This window comes from Clinocottus analis, unplaced genomic scaffold (genome assembly GCF_023055335.1).
Source record: "Clinocottus analis isolate CAN_PGR_092001 unplaced genomic scaffold, fCliAna1.0.p SCAF_15, whole genome shotgun sequence".
NCBI lineage: Eukaryota > Metazoa > Chordata > Actinopteri > Perciformes > Cottidae > Clinocottus > Clinocottus analis.
In genome coordinates this window covers 15535493-15557079 of record NW_027175876.1, presented here as the reverse complement: position 1 = coordinate 15557079, position 21587 = coordinate 15535493, and the positions used below count along the sequence as shown (strand labels likewise).

Below are 21587 nucleotides of genomic sequence, written 5' to 3'. Positions count from 1 at the left end.
TCCGTCCATTTGGATATGTTTCAGAGGGTTCTGCCCTGCAAAGGGAATGAGGATGTCTTTGAGTGAAATCCAAATACATTGGTCCTTTTTCAAGTTGAAAAATCTCTCTGAAATCCAGTGGTGTGAATGATGAGTTCTGTAGTGGAGACTTGGATGAAGCTGCACACTCTGGCCCTGAGTCAGACCACTCATAATGGGATGTAAAATGAGTTTGGTTATTATGCCTGATTGTGTCTGCTGTATCGACTGCATGACCGTCTCCCTCTAAATCCCCTGTTTGCTTTCTAATGGCTTCTTTGCAGACGACTGCAGAGTATAAGCGCCGTCGCCTTCACTTAGTTTCACCACATCTCAAAATGCTGCTGTCGGGCCGAGTCAAAGGCTATGGAACTCCGGTCCAACATCAATCCGATTCTAGCCGCGGGTGGGATGAGATGACTGTCTATGTGGACAGCTCTTACGTAAGATCTCTTTCCTCTTTGTGGCAATTACTGAGCTAATAGCCCTTTCGGAGATGCCTTTTATCCACCAGTGCTCAGTTAATAGTCGATAAAGCTCCAGATGACACCAGTGGATGATGGGTTTTTGTCTCTCTTTCATTTGAGAGCTTTGTCCATTTGCAGTTAGAAATCTCTCCAGTGATTCCACAGTTATGTACTTTGCTTAAATTCCATCAGGGTTATTCTTACGTCATTTTTGGGATTGTGTGGATGTGGTTACAGGTTTGTTTAGGCACACGGTTAACAAAAACACTAGGGCAAGATAGATGTTGTCAACACCTGGATTAAATAGCAGAGCCACAAGATGAATCTGGCCTGCGTTCCCTCAATCTCTTAGATTTGCATTTGAATGAAATCCGAAGCAGTTATTATTCATGTGAACAGTAATGAAACCACTAGATGATGTCACTGGAAAGAAAGTGTTATTTTACTGGAAGAAGCTCCAGTTTGCAGAACCCGCATGGCATATGGGATTTCCAGAGGCCGATAATGAAGGGGTTCCAGGGTTGTACTTATTGAAGGAACACTCTCTGTATCTACCATCTCACTGCAAGCTGTAGACTCTGCTTACATAAGCACAACCTCTGCCAGCTCAGCAGTCAGACACAGACAAGCTTGTAAAGGAACGGGGACGTATGCAGATTTATGTAAATTAGGTTGCCATGGGGTTTGTGGTGGTGGTGAAACCGTGGTAACAGGGAGAGGAATGAGGTTAAAGAGGGCCATGGGCTTCGAGAGAACGTTCTTTACCCACAATGCCCTCTGGTGTTTGTTTACGCACTGTGGTGGGTCTGGTGTTGTAGGGTTAGGTTTAAACCAGCATTTTCTGCAAAGCCACTGTCACTACGGTATCATCACTTCCAGATGTTTACAGGTTCCATATCTGTGAATGTGTGAAGTAGAATGGCTCTCGAATTGACATTTTTTAAGTTTTTTTATGAAAAGGACATAATTTAAGTTCAGCAAAGTCATGTGATTACCACAACACATCCTCCAATCTAAATAGCTGTTTGATACTGTAAAAAAAAAGGGATTGTGCAGTTTGTGTTTTCAAAACCAATAAAGGATAAGCATTGTACACCGCAGTAATTCCACAGTGCCTTGTGTTCTTTTACGTCAGCAGAACATCTGGTTGTCAACCTGCTCGACCGAGCCAGAGGAATGTAGGGTCCCATCCTAAAGCACACAAGTTGTGACCCTTGACTTTCAAGTGTCACACTAAGTGTGACGTAGCAAGGTTTTTTAGGTCGTCTAGAAATAGGAAAAAACTGAACAGAAGACAATGTTCACAATGAAAGTCAAAGTGCACCTAAACCAGAAGGCTTTTTTGGACTCTGAGGTTTTTGTTTTTCCCACATTTAGACTCAGTAGGATGTTAGCTGTACTTGCTTAACACAGATGTGCAAGATGGATAAAAAGGTCATCTGCAATAAAACATTACATACACAAGTTTCCTTCAGACCAACAATAGCCCAGAGCCAATCCAACAACAAACGTCACTAATCTGTTTTGCAGTGTCTCACAGTGAATAGCCCCCACATGCACACATGGACCTTAATTAATGGAGACGACCAAATATAAGCCCACAGCTTTGATTTCATGGGATTAAACCCAACTAGCTGCCAGATTGCCATTGTTCCAGCCTAATCAAAAGATTAGGGGCAGAGGGCACTGGCTTTACAAGTGGCCCTGATCATCACAAAACAAACTAGCGCTGCTGCACTTTGTCATATTATGAACATGCTATCATTTTCTTTGGTTTTACAAGGTTTTTGCCATCATGTTCACAGAAATAGTGTTATTTATAAATCACATCCATACTATAACACATAATCACACTAACTTAATCCCCCTAACGTCACACAGACTCGACACACACCTGCAGGCATGTGAAGGCGTCTGCTGACCCTGCGAGGGTGGTGATGAGGAGCTGAGACGACAAGGGAGCAGAAGTGTGACAGCAACAAGACACATGTCTGTGTTACAGTCTGCTGCAATTCTTCATAAATAAACTGGTTCTCTCTTTCTCTCCTACTAAGGATGCTGACCGACCAATCAATAGTTTGACATTTACACATTCTGTCATTGGTACATTAAAGAGCCCCTGCTGACTACAGTGGGTGTAATTCCATACACACCTGCTGTGGTTATTGTGGGCAATTAAAGTCAACACTAACGCTTCATCAGCTTCGGTCTTTTTCACATATACTGTATCTGTGCGACATCTTATAAAATGGTCGAAATTGACCAAAGGTGATTTTTGAATAGTTTTTCTTAAAAAACACATCAGTTTTAACTATTCCAATACCTGTTGTTGCACATTACTGATCGAGAGACGTAGCACAGGGCAGCACGTCATTCAGCTTACTGTTATCAATGCGAAACCTCTTAATGTTTCACTACAAGAACCTAAATAAGATGTCAGCTGGCTGGAGGGAGCTCCTGCTTGCTGTATTGTCTGTAAGTAAATATCACGCTGTAACGCCTGATGATAGGACACAGTGTTGAATCACAATGTTGAATCATTCTTCGTTCAGCTCTACCTAACGTTACATATAATTTTTTTAAATGAATGAAAGTGACTCCTGTCATATGGCTAATATTTATTGTATTCATACTTCATAATCCGTCAACAGCTCATCCTGTGAGAGTTGGATCATTACGTCTTTTTCCAGCAGGAACCTTGTCAGGGACCAAGGGTAACTCTACCTGCGCTAGGAAGAATTTAGCTTGACATTAGCTTTAGTTTCAGGTGATTATTTAGATTTTTGATTTACTGTGCTGTTTCTTTATTAATAGTATCTCATAATATCTCAATACAGTTTGTTTATAGTACAATTGTTCCAAGAGATTTGACCTCTGCAGACTATTGGCCCTCTCCATGCACCTTCTAAGTATGGTTGGTGAAGTTGTGTAAGAAATACTTGATTTGCTAAAACTTGGCTCATTACTCAGATTTCCCCGCAAAATTTCACAAAAAGACAGTGTGAGATATTTGGGTTGCATTTTTTTGTCCGACACATGAAACGAATCAAAGTTCTTAATTTTCAATTCTACCGACTGAAAAGCCCTGGTGCTTGAATAGAGTGCGGATGGGTTTGGAGTTTGGCATCTGCATCTGCAGATGCCAAACTGTGGTCTGTGGGAGTGTACAGACAAAATGCCCTGTTCCCAATCAAAGTATTACTCTTTAACAGTGAACACACAGCTTGTGTTTTCAGTGTATGGTCAAGGTCCAAGGTCCCGTCACAGCCAATCAGCAGTCTTCCGGCACACTGGAATGAAACGCATCATGTACTAAATATTTCTGTGCCCAAAATCTCCTCAAGACAAAATCTCTTGTAACAGTCTGTATTTGACACAGATGATTTCTCATATGCTCTGTTACTTCACATCAGTAGGAAAATGTGTTCGGTGCCAAGTTAAATCCCGACTGAGCTGTCCCGGCTGGTTAGTAAGTAAGCCCTGCTTGGCCTGGCTGTTGACAAGCAGCAAATGATTGAAAAGCTGATTTCACCTGGTCACTGTTTTAAGAGTTGTTGATGCACTGAAGCCGTCCTTTTGAAGTGTAATCCATTTGGCACTTTAACTTTCACACTTTCACACTAGTCCCTCCACATGGGTTGTCTCTCTTCAAGCATGAAGTCAAACTGTGCTGTTGTTTGTCTCTCTCTCACACACACACACACACACACACACACACACACACACACACACACACACACACACACACACACACACACACACACACACACACACACACACACACACACACAGTGCGTGGGAAGGTGAGGCGCTCCTTCTCCCTTAGAGCGGGTGCCATGTCTTGTCAGATGGGGTTAGCTCCCCACCAGCTGATGAGCCAGTCGAGCCTTTGAAACCCTTCCAGAGACCCGTGGTTTACGTGCTTGGGTTGCCAGGTTTTGCCATCCCCCTTGTCCATGCAGCATGGGTGCACACTTAACTTGTTCATCTCTGTTCCTCTGGCCGGTGTGCCCTGCTGAGTGCTGGGCAGCCAAGCAGGGACTGAGAATACACACACTGGCTTAGCACATGCACGCATACTCACACATGCAGTTCATATAAATGCACAAGTGTTGCAAGTCCAGATGTGTGCAGGACCAACAGACATGCAATACCTAAACAATAAAAAAAAAAGGTCCTGCGCACCAATGTTCAAACAATGGTGCCTCTCCTTTGTGTCTCTTTTTACATCCCCTTTCCCTCAGATCCTTTTCCTGTTCAGTTTTCGATGTGGGTCTTAGTCAAAATTTGATTTGTTGAGAGGTTTTGGAAGTTTCTGGCTAATGGAGTTGTTTTGTAAGATAAACTAGACTTTCTGTAGCCAGCGAGGTCCAATTTCATGGAGTTCCCTGTACTTTGACTTGGGTGTTGGTGCAGAGGAAGGAGAGAGAGACTGTTTAGACTTCAGTTTCTGCTCTTTCTTCCACATCTTGAGGTAATTGACCCTCAATCCTGCCTTGAGCACACATACTCCTTCACATACAGAGTAATCCACACACACACACACACACACACACATGCACACACGCACACACACACACACACACACACACACACACACACACACACACACACACACACACACACACACACACTGTATGTGTGTGTGTGTGTGTCAGCTTAGCCACCCATGCAACCCACATAAATTCCTTATCTTACAAATGCTGCACATGAACACTCGTTCGTTCTTCAAACACACATACACACACACACACACACACACACACACACACACACACACACACACACACATATCGCTGAGAGAATATCCATGTCTCTGTGCTAAAACACTGCAACACAACTGTGAATAAGAGATGAAAGCCAGAGCCGAGCCAGGAATAATAAAAGCAGAGTGATTTCAATGCACTCCAGGCTTCTATGGGCCTTGGGATCAGACTCGAAAAAATAAGAGAAGCCTGGTCCTTTTAACGATACCATTTTACCAAAGCTATTTTGATGTAGCAAAGACCTTGGAGTCAACAGCACAAAGGCTGGTTTTGCTCTTGTTATAACAATCCCGTCTGTCTCATCTAAATGTCTAGTGTGCATTTGTACAAATGTGGTCTTAATTTTTAATACGAGCAATCCTAATGTCCGCGGCACCTCTCTATCAGCAGCTTTTCTGCCTGTACTTCACAATTTGCTGCTGAAAAAGCTGCCTGCTTTGACCTCCCAATAAACTCAGTCCCACCCAGTGTCCTGCACCTTCGAAACATGGATAGAGGGCATGGCAGAGAGAGAACACATGCACAGGAAAGGCAAGCTAGGCAAGGCAGGCAAGCAAGCAGTCTGCTATATTATCTAAAATCACACAGTCAAAGAATCATACCTTATGTTTTAGTCCTTTTCATTAATACTGGAGACCTTAATCTTAAAAAATAAGGACTATTTTGTGCTGCAGATTGGAGGCACTGTTAACAGCAGGACAGTATATGTTAGATTAGTTTAAATGGAACTACAGTGCCAATGGTGATGGTCATTAAGGAGCAAGTCACACAAGAGAAGTGAAAACAAGGTCTATGGCACAGAAGAATAAGATATCAGGCTTTGGTTTTTCATGGGATTTGTTGACTATATGAAATAACACCAGACTTCTCTTTTAGGTCTGTTGGCAGGTTAAGTTGTTTTTTCCATCCCAGTGAACATTAAATTGATGTTAAAGAAAATTTTATTTCAGAAATTGTAATTCAATCTGGAGTTAAACCACATTATCAAGCAACAATAGTGAGAGAAATAAATGCAGTTTTGATTATCACTGTTGGGATTTCACAGTTAAAGCAAGAGTCTGCTGCTATTCAAACCATAAGGGAATGAATGGAAACCAATGCCTGGGTTGGGAGAAAAGGGACACAATCTAGAGCTGAATGGTCTGAGGTTTTGTCCAGAGGTCCATAATAAACTTTCATGCTCGATATCAGCAACACAATACTCTTATAAAATTTTTAGAACAGAGCCCAACTATCGAGTAGCCTCCATAGACTCAAATCATTAGTTTCAGATTTTTATCAGGCTGGGTTTGGAGTTTGTCACAGTAAAACGTTGTGTGATAGTGATACTCGTTAGCCGGAGTTATACGGTTCTACAAGGTTATGTTTCTATGCGAAGCTAACATCAGCAGAGTACGTTAGCACATCCTTAACTACCATTAGCGCTATGCTAACTACTGAAGCGACACTGAATGTGCAAACAGGAGTGAAGGAAGATCTACCTGCTTTACAGGAACACTGTTCCCTCTGGATTACCAGCTGATGTGCTGGTTCACTTTTACACTGTGAGCTGTCAGCTGTAGCTTCTTTTTTTTACCAGTTTACCTGTTGAATCAGTTAGACATCTTGGACATATCCTGAAAGCACATATTGTCTGTCTGTTTCTCTCTAAAATCACTTGAATTTTTCCAAATCTTAGATAACATTTATACAGGGATTGCAGTTAGTGACAGTGTGGGCTCCATGGTCTAGCTCTGATTAGCAGGACGGGACTGAGCAAAGGCTCAATTGGGCTTCAATCCAAGCAGCCATAAAAAACTCAGAAAAACATGCAAACAATGTAATGCTGAGTAACTGTGTTGTGGTAAAGCGTCAGAATGAGCTGTACTGGACAGATGGAACACAAAGAAGAAGCAGTGGAGGTCATGACCTTCTGCACCAAGTATTTTGGGTGGCTGGCTTTCTGTGTAATGTATCAGGTAATGAGAAAAGTTAAGCGGACAAAATTCTCGAAAACAGCCGTACACCTTTTTATTAAGCAGGAAAGAAGCACAACGGACAGAAGTTAAAGCAGAGGGATGTGATCGAACGGAAAGAGGGGGAAACTGGGAGTGGAGCAGAGTTAAGCAGGGAGTGGCTGCTGGAAGTGGGTCACAGCACCACTGACGTGATACAAAATGACGTGCAGATAAGGGGACGGACTCGCGCCTCTGTCTGCGTCACCTTTTGTCCTGCGCACACACACAAAACACACACATGCTCTCACATAAAGATACATCTGCTCAATTCATTGGTTGAACAACACTTGTGCAGAGGTAAAAAATAGCTTACTGCTTTGTAAGGAAGGAAGAGTATCTCCCTGTGTGTGCGTCTCTCTTTCTCTCTCTGCATTGTTTCCTGCTTAGCTTGACACTTTTTACTTTCCTACTCCACAGCACCTTGTTCTCACTGTATCAGCTCATACGATCACATTCATGTTATGCATAAGTCATAGCTAACCTCTCCCTGGGTGCTTGTTGTGTTCAAAAGAGTAGATGCAGAGCAGAGTTTTGCTGGGTAATTATTTTGGCTCGGCTATGTGATCCTTATGTGATCCCTCCATTTCCTCCAGCCTGGTGGAGGAGGGGTAAGGATATGAAGCTGAGAGATGGAGGGGATCAAAAGATGGAGGAGTTGCAGGGGAGCCAGGGAGCAGTTTAATTGCCTAACCCTTCTCCCACCAGGAGGACTGTCTGGAGCCGGGTGTTAAAGAAAGGGGGACCCCTGTGGCTCCGTACAGTGTGGACGGGAGGGGTCCAGGCATTGTCTGCATGTTGTGTGTTCCTGCGACTGTTCCCACGGCAGATCTGCACATGTTTAAGCAGGCACCTCTTGATCATGTCATGTGTGATTCTGAAGCTATGTGCTCTGACATTTAGCGTAACCCTGAAGCACATCACAGGCAGAGGAAGGGAGAGATGGGGCTGTGGTGTACGAAGACTACTCGTCAAATAGAGCATGCCTGAGCAATTCATCACTATTTATGTTTGATAGCTTCTCCTAGTTTTTGGTTAATTCGTTCTAAGGAGATGAAAATAAGCTGCACAGGCTCGGATGACTTTTGAGTTTATTGGATTACTGATGGCGAGATCTAAATCTCCATAAATAATCTAAATATACACGGCAATGAAAAACAAAGTAATGATAATTAATTTGCCGTCCTCCCCCTCTCCCTTTGTTGTTGGTGGGGACTGAAGGTTGAGGAACCGTCCTCCTAATCGGCTTGAGATCTGGCCGCAGGTCAGACCAGCAGATGAATCCAGATTAAAGGGGTCACAAGGCAGGAAGAGAGGATTAGCAGCTCTGGCCACTGTAGCCTCCTCTAGCTGTCACACCGTCGTCTAACCAGCCAGCTGACAGCTTTGTCTGCGCTGGTCATCGGGTTGGGGATAGGCTGACTTGCAGGCGCTGCTTCGACTGCTAGCGTTTACTCTGTCTTGGGGAAAAAGGATCATTTTATGCATTTTAAAAGATATTGGATTAGAGCATTAGTGCATAAATTTGTGATTTGCAGTAACTTTTTTTATGTGTACATGAGAAGTTATGAGGAAAGTTACAAGTCAAAGCAACGGGTCAGTAATCAGATTCCTCATCATCCTTTTATTATTACTGAGATAGAGCTGTGCACATCGTGCACTTCACTAACGTCTTTAAAGTCTGCTGTCCAGCTGTGGAAACCCACTTATTTATTTGCCATCTCTGGTCAGACATGACATCTTTAGAAAGCAAGTCAAGCATATTTAAGGCCAATCCATCATTCTCAGGCAAAACTCAAACCACATATGGGTTCTATCTATTCCCCTGATTATGGTTGATTCATAAACTGTTTGAATTCGGGTTCCTGCACGAGGCTGACCACACTATCTAATGTGTACACATACATACTGCATGTCTACCTGTGAAACAATGGTGTAGCTATTGTTATTAATATTATTATTATTATTATTATTATTGTTTGCTTTTCATTGCAAATCTACAGATTCCAGGCTGCCACCGAGTGTGTTTTTAGTATTGTATGGCTGCAGAACAGCGCCCTCTGGTTGCAAAGTGCAGATAAACTGGTTACATGAATTACACAGTCTGGTTAGACGTGTTAGGTGAGTTCTAGAGGAACTGAGGTCAAAGTTACCTCACTGATGCAACAAGTTGATGTTTGTGTGTGTGTGTGTACCCTACAGCGGTGGTTTCTTCTGCATCTTAACTAGGCCCAGCATATTCATCAGTAAACTCCCCATCGGCTTTGGTATACTTTGTACTTTCACTTAGAAAACCAAATAAAATAAAGCTGTGTCTGTGTGTAGCAGTGTGTTCCCGACTCGCTGCCAGAGTGCGGTTCCTGTGCGTACCTCGGCTTTGATCCCACTGTAAATTAAACATGCCTTTTGAGATAACGGGCTCTGTGCCACCGACTGAGTCAAACTGCTCTTCCACGCTTCAAACAGCTCCTGTCCCTGGTTTGAACCCAGCAGTGGATTCATGTTAACGCATAAATAACAGCTGAGGGAATCTCTGTGGAGCAATTAGGCCAAGGTTGCATTGTTTGTGAGGTGTATAGAGACAGTTTTGCAACAAATCTCAAATGTGGCATTGGTGTGTTTGCAGATGAAAGAGCGGTGCAGCAGAATGTGGGCCAAGCTGTGAAATGGCCCCATCGAGTGTGAGGTCAGAAGTTAGGTCAAGCACTGCTAATCTGGGTGGGAACACTCAGTGCTTGACCCTTGACATCAGGCTACAACTAGTTTTTATAGCACATGACTGCTTTGTACGCGGTACTATACATGGTGGATGGATTTGCAGAGTAATATTGTCGTAGTTAACAGTTTTTACTAAAGCTCTACATTATGGCTCACTGATTCCTGTGAGAATATGCAGCTCTGCTTTGTTTCGTTGGGTGCTACAAATATTTCTTTAACTTCATACTTGCAAATGGAATGACTTCCTCCTCAGCTGTACTTTGTGTTTAGTGCTAGTGAGCAACTGTGAATGTGGTAATTCGCTGAACTAACATGGTGAATATGATTGAGATTATAACTTGCTGAACAGGAAGAGGAGCATTGCCATTGAGTACATGTTGCATGCTGAGCATTTAGCTCAAAGCACTGTTCAACCTAAGAATCCTTATTCACAGTTTTCTGACACTTCTTTTTTTTACTAAAATGATCCATTAGTGAGTTGTGCGACAAACCGGTAAATCAATAAAGTAATAATTCTGGTATCATCTCATTTCCCTGCTGATACCCATCTAGACTTGACTTGTGAACACATAGTCAAGTATGCTAATTTATAACAAGAAGCAAAATCAGACCTCTGAAAACCGTTGATGAGTTATAAAACGATTGTAGTTGAGAGAGTTTCAGATTAAAAAAACATTGTTCCATCACAAGATGGGCAGTGCACATATTTTAGACTTCAACCCTGATGTGAAAGTTCTCAATCCGAGAATGAATTTTCTTCCTTTTTCCAGCTCTATGCGGTCCTTTTGCTCCAGTGTTCGTGTCTGCCTGTTTTCCCTTTGAGCTCTTTGAAATGCTAATCAGTTCTCCTTTCTCTTCTGTGATTTAGATTCCTCCTCCAACTACATCCGGCAGCTGGAGACTAAAGTGCGAATCCTCGAGGATGATAACAATAAGCTTCTCTCACAGGTGAGGTACACACATACAAGATACTATGTAAATGCTACTGCTTATCAGACCAGTAGTATTCAAACTTATACCCTCTCTAAACACATCTTGTGCAACTCTACGACTCATCCGAAACCTGTGATCGGCAGCTGTGATGCGATAGAAGTGGTTGCCTGATGTCTTTGTGAAGCCAGCCCCTTACAACAGCCTGCCTGTTGGTTGGAGAATATGTTTATCCATGTTTAATTCATGGGGAGTCAGTCAGCTTCAGTGATGTTAGCCCTTGAGGCGAACTGTGGGAGCGGCGGAGAGATGAGAGGAGGAAAAAGAAGAGGAAAGAGGCATTAAGTGACAGTGACAGAGTAAAGGATTTCTCCCAAAGTTGACCTTGCTCTGACTTCTCCCAAATGTGGAGGACGGAGGGCTGAGTGAGTGAAGGTGGGAGTGGGAGAAGGAGGGTTGGCTTATCAGCCTGGTTCACAAGGGGTTCAGATGTCAGTCTGCAGGGGTGTGCGTTACATACACACAAACACTTTGTGTTGACACGTGAGGAAATTTATAACTGAAATATATTAATTGGATCACATTATGGAACATGGCTCATGAATTATAGCCTGAGATATATTCATACATCTCCTTCATAAATCATTTGCGATCCCCCTGTTTCATGATGTGATTCAGTTCATTTGAATGTAGGTAGGACTCCAGACGGTCGAGTGGAATTTCACAGTTTCTTGAGTCTTAAAAAGAAAAAGGAAAAAAAAGAAGTGATATCTGTTTCACCAATTATCTCCCAGAAGATTTATATGTAGGCAGAGAGTAGCGGCTGGAATCACTGATATGAAACCCTAATGATCCTCATAATTAGCCCTTAAGTGCTACACATTGTCTCACAGCAGGCAAGAACTATATTTTCACCCTGTTAGTAGTCTATTAGTAGTCAAGTGATGATGTCTTTTCTTTATATTCTTGCAGTAATATAACTTAATATAGAATGTAATATAATACAGTTTTAATAGATCGAATTGTGACTAATAAAAGGTTATGAACCTTTTGAAGTTACCGTGACACAACTGAACTATACCATTCTTTAGATCACTCCTCTTAAAGTCATTTTCTAACAGTATATTTGTGTGTGGAGCCCAGGATGAATACAGTTGCTACCATTGCTATTATTAATGTCTCCCGATATATAATAAACACATATACTATCATGTTTTTATCTCTCTAGGCTCATAGCCGGTTTAGTTTATCACAGATACAGACCAAAAAGGTAACTTTTGAATTGTCTCTCTCTGTTGGCTCCTGTGCTGGTTGAACCTCTTCTGACTTTCCCTCTTTTTGGTTTGGTGGTGGGACTTTTCACAGCTTGGAGCTTGTTGCTTTCTAATGCAGAGGGCGGACACATTATTAGCAATTCTTGTACAATGTAATTCAATGTAACTCAGCTGCAGTAACATGTAATGGTATAATGTTGAGTTTATGATAACTCTTTCACACTGGTGCTGATTCAACTCTATGGTAACGTTTAAATGAGTATTTCTGCATTTTGGACATTGCGCTTACTTGTTGTTGTACAACAGTAAGCATACAGGATTGGTCCCACTCTCATGTCTGTATGCTAAAGCAAACTTTCCCATGTGCTAAATATGTAGCTACAGCCAGCAGCCAGAAAGCTTAGCTTAGCATCTAGAAATCAACATGTTAATTAGTGAGCTTAAACAGTGCTTATTGTCTAAGTTCTATACAGAGCGGTTTCTGGACTTTATGCTAAGCTAAGGGACTGCTGGCTATAGCTTTATATTTATTGTACAGACATGACTGGTATTGATCTTCTCATCTAACTCTCGTAAAGTGAACGAGCTTATTTCCCAAAATGTTGAAGGTTATACAGGCCTACTTGGTCCAGTGCAGTCCAATACAATAAAGTGCTGCTTCATCATCATAGAAGTGAATCACACTTTTGACGCTATACCAGTGTTATCGGCCTAAATTAATTGTGTTGCATTACCTTATAGAGATGTTGCTTCTGTGTCCCTGCTATACACTGCTAGCATGCTATGCAAATGAATACACATAGGTGGCCCTGCTTGTATGTGGTCTCTCGTGGCAAGAAAGCCATTTCCTGTCTTTGGAGCTGTGTGTTTGGTACGAGGTACCCCATGTGAATAAATGCTACATTGTGCTTTGGTGCATGAATGATACACACATGTCTGATGGGCTAAATAATTTAAGATATGGGGGTCAACACAGGTAGATCCAGCTACCCATAATGCATGGCTGTTAACTGTTGTGTGACTGTAACTGAAGAATGAAGTAATGTCTGGAGTTAGAACTACTAGCTTGATGGTCGCGTTATTAATCATTTCCATTAAATTGTAAGATTGGTAATGAGATTAGTACTCCAGTCAGTAATATAGTCTGAGTAGCGAAAGGACTTGTTACGATTACTTGCCTCAATGGAAATATTGCCTAACTTCCAGTGTTATGAAACTGGTCCAGTGGATCTTGCTGAGCCTGAAGGAAACAATAGCCTCTTATCGCTGGAATGTTGACCCTCCAAATTGTACTGATTGTAAAAGAAGGTTTGTCCTGTGCTTAAAGGAGAAGGGAGGGAGCTAACAACAATGTCCCTCCGTTAAAAAGAACAAGGGCCTGCACAGCACAGGTGTAGGCGCAGTGAATAGGTGCACACGTGCACCCCCACAATTGTACTCAAACATGCTCAGGTGCATTGCAAGTACACAATTTGCTTGTTTAGCACACTCAGATCTCCCATGTCACGTACCTCTTTTAGCTGAAGGGTGAGGCATGCTGTGCCTTTCCCTCTGAACTCACTTCCAATTTATCATTAACTTGTAAGTGTTTGGTGTGACTCTGAGAATGGAATGATTCATGTGACAGAATCCAATGACACCCTGTCCATTAACTGCAGGCTAACTGAAGTCATTTTGTGAGGGTGGACAGCAGTAGTGTTCAGTGGATCTGAATGAGGAAAGAGGGGATTGGAACCTGCTTTAGTTCCTTTCCAGGTCACATAATGTGGTTTACAAATCTTGCAATTCTTCATTTAAAAAAAAATAAAAATATGTCCTTGATTTCAGGTCTCGTAATTCGAATGACAACTATCAGCTTTTGTTACCGTGCTAACTAAGCTTCTCTGTGAGCTTATAATGTTTCTAGGGGACATAATTGATAACAACTAAGAACTTTGTAAAAGTAGTCTCAAATGCTCTTGGTGGCTACATGCATCATATTGTTGTAAGATGAGGAAAAATTGAATATCAGATCTCTATCAGTGTCCAACACAGGCTACTCCCATCAATCCCATTCTGCTCTATAGTCCACTAAATTATGGCACACAAGGAGCACTCAGCCATCTTGTCTCCTCTTTGGTCAAGGTATCCCCCTTGCCCCTCATAACTCACACAGGAAATGGTGCGTGGCTTCCACAGCTTCTCCCTGTCGGCACCAAGAACATTGTTATGGAATGATAGACGGAGGGTGAGCCAAGATGGCCAAGAGGGTCAACTGTCCCGGGCTGTCTGGCTAACAAATAGCTTTGAGGTCTCAGTGGTCAAGGTCAACACAGGAAGGGATGTAAAGTTGGAGATGTGCTGTTTGTCTGTAAAGCTAGACTTTACAGAGGTGGAATATTCTTCAGATGACGTTAGAGGACAATTTAGGATCTTACTAAGTCCTCTTATTCAGTTGAGACATGTTTTCATTTCATGCTTTGTGTTTATGTCTCTCCTAAAGATGTGAGATTCAGGGCACAGCTTACTGATAGACACAAAGCCTGGAGAAATGACAAAGAAAAGCTAGCAAAGGTATGGAATTGAGGGCATGAATGTGAAAAACATGGATCAAGAAGTTCCAAGAGAATGATTGTAAAAGGTTAGAGGAACAGCAGCAGAATACTTAGCTGGAAGAGGACAGAAGACGAGGGCAGTGCTGACTCTGGCTTTGTGTGTGCAAACTGTGACTGAGAGGTAACAGTGAGGTAGCCAACACAGCATGATGTCCACACATTTACACACGCACGCCCAGTTAATTTGGGCTATTTATTACCCGGGTGCTCCCGGGCTTCACGTGTGTTTACACACTTGCACAGAGGGAAGCAATACTGGTGCGTGACATGAGAAATGTCAGAAGGATCAGTGGAGCTGCCGTGTTCCTTCCCACAGAGAGAAGCCAGGCTGCTTACGCTCCAGGACCCAGTGGTCTTTGGCTGTAATGAGGACGAATTGTAGACCTCTGTCTCTCTGTCCTTCAGTCCCGTAATGGCCCTCGATGACGGTAAAAGAAGTGCTGTTCATGTTTTAAGCCTCAATAAATAAAAAAAGCTTTGCAAATGTGCTTGAAGCAACGGTGTCTTGGTGACGATGAGTGCAGGTGCCAGAACCTCAAGGTCCTCAATGACCCATCAGCCAAGAAATAAAGAATTAAACATGGGACATCTGTTTTTTTATTTTTATTATGTGTGCAAAAATAGTTGAGCTAGAATAATAACAGGCCTGCCACACTTGAAAAGGGTTTGTTTATTACGGATATTTTAAAGAATAAATGCTATTCTGTAAAACTATGCATGAACTCTCGGTACCAGATGCTTCCACTAAGTACAGGTACACTTTAATGATCACTGAGAGCACATGAAAGGGAGAGGTCTGCCTACTATTTCTCCTGCAGTGTTTGTGTTAACAACAGCATTGCTTTCTGCAGGCAGCTGGCTTGCTAGCATTAGCTACCTAAAGAGAATCCACACTCTTTAGCCACAGCTTGACATCTCGGGAAGTTTCTCTTCAACAAACACAAACGTAGATCTCAGATGGCGGTGCCGTCGTCAGTCTCTCTTCTGGTAAATGAGATCTCTAGATTGGCTACAAAGCAGTAAGCAAACCAAACTTGTTCAGTCTATCACCTACATCACTTTTTAACTTTGAACAACCTTTTTGTCACGTCACGATTTCCAAAAAGTAGACCTGTTTCACACCATGCAGCACTAAGTGAACCACTTATACTGAGTTGCCAGTGCTTACACATAACAGCCGAAGCATATACATTTTGACTGAGAAAAGGTTTGCATGTAAAGAAGATCAGAGCCGTAAATGTTTACTGGCAACATTTTGCATATATTTTGAACTGTAATTGTGACATATATCAATGTTGCTGCTGATCCCCTATCTGCAGACCTGTTGATCAGTGACAAGACAAAGTACAGCATAATATGCTAAATGCTAATACTAAACGTATGTGTAAGGTAGTTTAAACACAGGTCATTTGTTGACTGTAAGATATTCTGCTCAATACAAATCTTGATCAGAATTCTTCATAAAACATATTGATGGGTACCTCATTGAAATGTTTGTGTTGAAGTAAATAAATACGTAAAGGTGAATAGTTGTTTAATAGATTAAGCTCAAATGTCAATACTTATGTTCGTGGGACTCCACTAAAATGTATTACAGTAAAAAAAAGGTAGTAGTAACAACATCGTTGTCTGCCTCAAAATTTGAATATGGTTCTGATACACATTTTTTTTAAATACATTTTTAGGTAGTCACGGTGCAGTAATGTGTATGTATATAAGTGTAACTGCATTAACACTAACAGATGCAAATATATTGATTTTGGGTCACAGTATTGATGGACATTTTGAACATAAAAAAAGTAAAATGATTATTGAGCCTCAAAACCAGAAGATCTAAAGAGTCACATGACGAGAAAGAATCTGTTCATTATCTTACTTTGAATTAACAATTGTGAAGAATTAACATATTCTGAATTGATATGACACTGAAGCCTTATTTGTCTTTGTGTGTGTTTGTGTGCGTTCTGTTCTCAGCAGTCTAACCCAGGTGACCTTCGTGGCCTGAGGAAGGGAATGAACCTCTATCACTCAGAGTCACAGCTGTCCTCACTGCCCCAACGCCAGGACGCCATGCACATGGTCAGTACCCGCGGGCTAACACACACAGACCCACACAAGAAGGGCACACGCATGCACAGACTCACATTGACTAACATAGTCAAAGCTCAATACCATTGCATTGATCATACAAACATGGTTACGTATAGAGACAGGCTTTAATTACACACACACACACACACACACACACACACACACACACCAGGGCCTCCACATTTTGAGTCAAGTCAGCTCTAATTCACTTTACTTCTAATTATTTAATTATACATCAAAAGGCAACATCACTATCTCCTATACGTGACAGGAATTAAAACACACACACAGGAAGAAAAAGAAAGAGTGAACGCAGGTAGGGCATGAGGGGATAAGACGGAGAAGAGGAAGAAGAGAAGCTAAGACAGCGAGACAAGAGTGGAAAATAAAAAGGGTCAGCCTTCCCCTCAATTCCTCTCCCTGGGGCCTGTTTGAACCCAATCCCACTCTGAGAGTAATAATCCTCTACAATCCACCACCACCCCTGACCCAGCCAGTGTCTGGGAGAGAGGCTGGGTAATTGTTTTCTAACTGCTTAAGGAAGGTCAGAGCCACAAACCAGAAGACTAAATCTTCCCTGTGTAAAATCAATATTGGCTTTTAATCACAGGCCCAGTGTGAGGTCACAGGCTGACTGCGTTCAGAGGCGGCTCACACCTTTTGAGCTCGTGGGTCAAACCTGCCTCCTCATGGAAGTTCATGCTGTTAAATAATGTCCATGAAAACCGTGACCCCACGAGAGGTCTGCTCCCACAGGAGGGTGGAGTTAAACTGCAAAAGATCTTCACGTTGCCTCGTCACATTCAACTTGACAATTCAGGTTCACTACAAACACGGTCATGATATAGACTTGAGGTGTGAATTATGGCCCCTTGCTGACATTAGATCTAATGTTAGTCTGACTGGATTTGTTCATAACTACATTTAGGTACTTCATTCAGGACCCGGTTGCCTCAGCTGTTTGACAAAAATCACAAAATATACATCAAAATACAAAACTTAATACTATTAACATCAACCTAAATAACCAAATACGGTATATTAGGTTACTATTTCACTTTCACTTTGCATTTCTCTAACTCTGAAACACATATTGGGTAATATTAAAGAAATGGCTTGATGTTTTAGATAAGGAGATGGATGAATCACTCATGTTTTTAAGTTAAATATGAAGCTACAGTCATTAAGGAGGTAACTGAGCTCAGCATTTAGCCTGGCTCTGTCCCAAAATACCAAATCCATCTACTAGCACCTCTAAATCACCACTAATTAAGATCATTTCATGCTCGTATTGTGAAAACAACAAAACAAGGTTTTATTTGGGAATGCAGGGCGATTTCAGAGCGTCACCATGAGGTAGCCCGTCCACCAGCACAGACTTCAGCTAGCTCACAGTAGGATGCGGGACTACCAGATGCAGAATAACTTGTTATTGAGATTCAAGTCCTCTTCTCACAATGGTTTTGTTGTCATGACAACTCCCCAAAGACGCACTCATGTTAAGCTCTATGGTGACCAATTGCCTGATTTCTAATGTGGCCCAAGTTCACTCATGTCAGAGAGAAAGCCTTTGGTGGAAGATGGAGCGACTGTAACAGCAGTACTTCAGTGAACTGGACTCCTCGTTTTTGCACGTATCCTCATCATTCAGCTCATCCTGTAGATTGATCCTTTGTCTCGTTGAGGCCCAGTTCCAGGTCAGTGAGTGTGCGTGAGATTCTCTGACAAGAAAGAAGCAAAGAGGCGGCCAGCCTGCGTGCTTCTCACAAACACTCAACAGTCTCTGATTCGGTTTGCTCCAACTACAAACCATTGATTCTGACAGCGTTTGTTTCCCCCCTCATCCACCGAGACCCAAATCAGGCATGTTTATGCAGGCTGACTATTTATCCATATGAACAGTAAACATTGCCCAGAGCTGGCTGTCCAAATCGGTTTCTTTACTGCACGGCTCCAGCTCAAAATAAACAACAACAAAAAAAAAGTGAACCTGGTGCTGGCAGGAAGTGTTTACACATGCACATTTCAAATAATAGCATCACAAGAGGGTGACGGGGATTTACATATTGTTTTCTTGTAGTTGACTTCAAAGTCCACCGCAGAAGAGCTGTATGGTAAATAAAGCAGTTGCATTTGTTACTGTGACCTTAAAAAGGAAGGAACACACTTTGTGGGAAACATGTTTGTATTGTACACAAGGATATATCCTTTTCTCCGCGATGGGAGGGTGACACGGTAAATACCTACATGTCACTTATGAACTTGTCAGTGTTGTTTGCATGTTTTGTACCATAAAATAAAAGCCATGAACATAATTTTTTTAAATAACTTCCACCTTCCATTCAGACATTTGTGAGACATTCATTTTAGCTTTGTCTGAAAATCTGCTCACAGACTCAATTACAGCATTTCATTGGCTTTTTTCAATGTCACGGTAATGTTATTACTGCATAATAATGCTTTCGCAAGCAGGGCTGGTCATCAATACTAAGTAGCATTACTAAGGGCTCATTCCACCATTGAGAAGCTGAGGAGCTCAGTTCACCTTTGAGGAGCCAGGACAGCAAACAGTCGTTACTCTTGAGTGTTTAGCTCGCAGTGACGGAGCTACAAGCCGATTAGCAGAAGCCGAGCAGAGTGAACGGGCTGTGAGGTTTTACTATACCCTGCATGTAGACTGGACCCGATCTGTTCACACCACAGTAAACAATCACCAATGTTTTGAAGCAGATGTTGCAGCCGTTGTAACCGGTGAAGGGCATGGAGGAGGAGAGTAGTGGAGGTGAATTTAGAGAGGTTAAAGACCAGCAGAGCGGCTGCATTCTGGATGAGCAACAGAGGTCCAATGGCACTAGCAGGAGGGAGTTACAGTAGTCAAGGCGTGAGATGATCAGACCCTGAACGAGAACCTGAGCCGCCTTCTGAGTGACAATGGGATGTATTCTCCTGATGTTGTGCAGCATGTACCGACAGGAATGTGTTGTTGCAGTAATGTTGGCAGTCAGGGAGAGTTGACGGTCGAGTGTCACACCGAGGTTCCTGGCGGTCGAGGCCAACTCGTTGTTGAAGGTAATAGTCAGCTTGTGGGTGGGAGAGCCTTTTCCTGGAAGGAAAAGGAGCAGTTCAGTCTTGTCAGGGTTGATTTTTGGGTGATGTGTGGACATCCTCTGAGAGAAATGTCAGCCAGACAGGCAGAGAGTCGTGCTGCGACCTGTGATTCTGATTTGGGAAACGAGAGGATGAGTTGGGTGTCATCAGCATACCTATGGTAGGAAAAGCCATGTGAGTGAATGACAAAGCCGAGAGAGTTGGTGGACAGAGAGAGAAGAGGACCCAGAACGTACATTGTTTAGGAAAAGTTCTTGAATAACATTTTGCAACTTTAGCTTCTTTTGCCATCATTATTATGATTCAAAACAATTCTTATGATGATAAATGAGTGTTTTTAATTCTAGTTGGTGCATTCAAAGGACACAGGAGACTTTAGGGCATGCTGTGGAACCTTTTTCTTTTACAAAAACAACCAAATTCATATTAATCTTTTCTTTTTGTCCATGATTTTCTGATATCAAAGTTCATGAATGTAATAACTCATGGCAGCTGACTCATCACCATAAATAACGTAACTGTTTGTGGATAACATCAACTTATACATGGACATAAAAGGGCAAACCCACCCACTATGTTTCCGTTTGCTCTCACAGTTTAGGCATGTTGATGATCTTTCACAGACCTTTCTGAAATATAGAAATGTCATGAACGCATTAATATACATTGAAAACACACCAGGACCTGCAGGACCTATTTTTCTCATGGTTGACGTGACATGAATAGACTGTTGGTCAGTTTCCACAAAACATCCCTCTTGGCTTCGGTGGGATTATTTTATTATCTCTGTGCTGTTGGGTTGTGTGGGCTCATTCTGGCACCTAAATGGGGTCAGCGGGTGTGGAGGAGCTGACAAATGCATCGCCAGTGAGCGGAGAATTTAACCCGAGCTAACAGAGCCACGGAGCTGTGTCTAATGCAGGGCCCCGATGCCAGGTTACAATGAATGCTGCCATTGTGTGTCCCGGAGATCTCTGTCCCCGCGAACAGAGAGCCACTGTCTGGAACTAACCGGGGGGTAGGATGAGTCAAGCAAACCCCTTGGTCCTCTCCCTGGCTGGCTGCTCCCATCACACCAGGTTAAAATCACAGTGCAGGTAACCGCCTGGCTGGGAGTTGAATACGTGGTGAAGGGGAAGAGAAACACAAGGGGAGGAGAGGTGATTTGAGCGGGGATGAAAGGGGTGGCATTTTCAGTGCTCTGGTACAAGAAATATCTTGTGTTGGATCAGAAGCAAACACCCACTGAGGAGGAGAGAGTGGTTTGGAAGAGCTCAGTGAGGTGGAGCCCGTCTGACTCCTCGGTTCAACCCTGTGACAGCAGATGGGTTCAGACGGCCTCTTTGTCGCAGGTCGACCCCTTGTCTTGTGTTTTGGCTCATGCTCTTGCTGTGCACTGTCCCCCTCCACCCCCAGGGTACTGGCCGTCTCTCAACCAGCGAGTCCTCTCCTGCCACAGGCTACCTGTCCTGCGTCCAGAAGCCTGAGGCCGTGGTGCACGCCATGAAGGTATTCACTGAGCAAATGTGTTGTCTGATCACCAGCTCATCGTTCAAACCTAGTTTTGCTTCACTACGGCTGGGTATTATACTGTTCTGTGTTGCCTTGTGTCCTATATTTTGCTCCA

The 21587-nt window shown here is 42.7% G+C and overlaps 1 protein-coding gene across 3 annotated transcripts in view; it reads left to right on the top strand.

The window, feature by feature from the left end:
- Window positions 1–21587, top strand: part of ccdc85cb (coiled-coil domain containing 85C, b) — a 44902-nt gene that overhangs the window by 19603 nt on the left and 3712 nt on the right. For 2 of the 3 annotated variants that reach the window (XM_068576670.1, XM_068576669.1), the window contains exons 3-5: window positions 10832–10911; window positions 16736–16840; window positions 21377–21469. In XM_068576670.1, coding sequence (XP_068432771.1) covers window positions 10832–10911; window positions 16736–16840; window positions 21377–21469 — 278 coding nt within the window. The remainder of the gene's footprint in view (window positions 1–10831; window positions 10912–16735; window positions 16841–21376; window positions 21470–21587) is intronic. The other variant, XM_068576671.1, reaches the window with a different exon arrangement.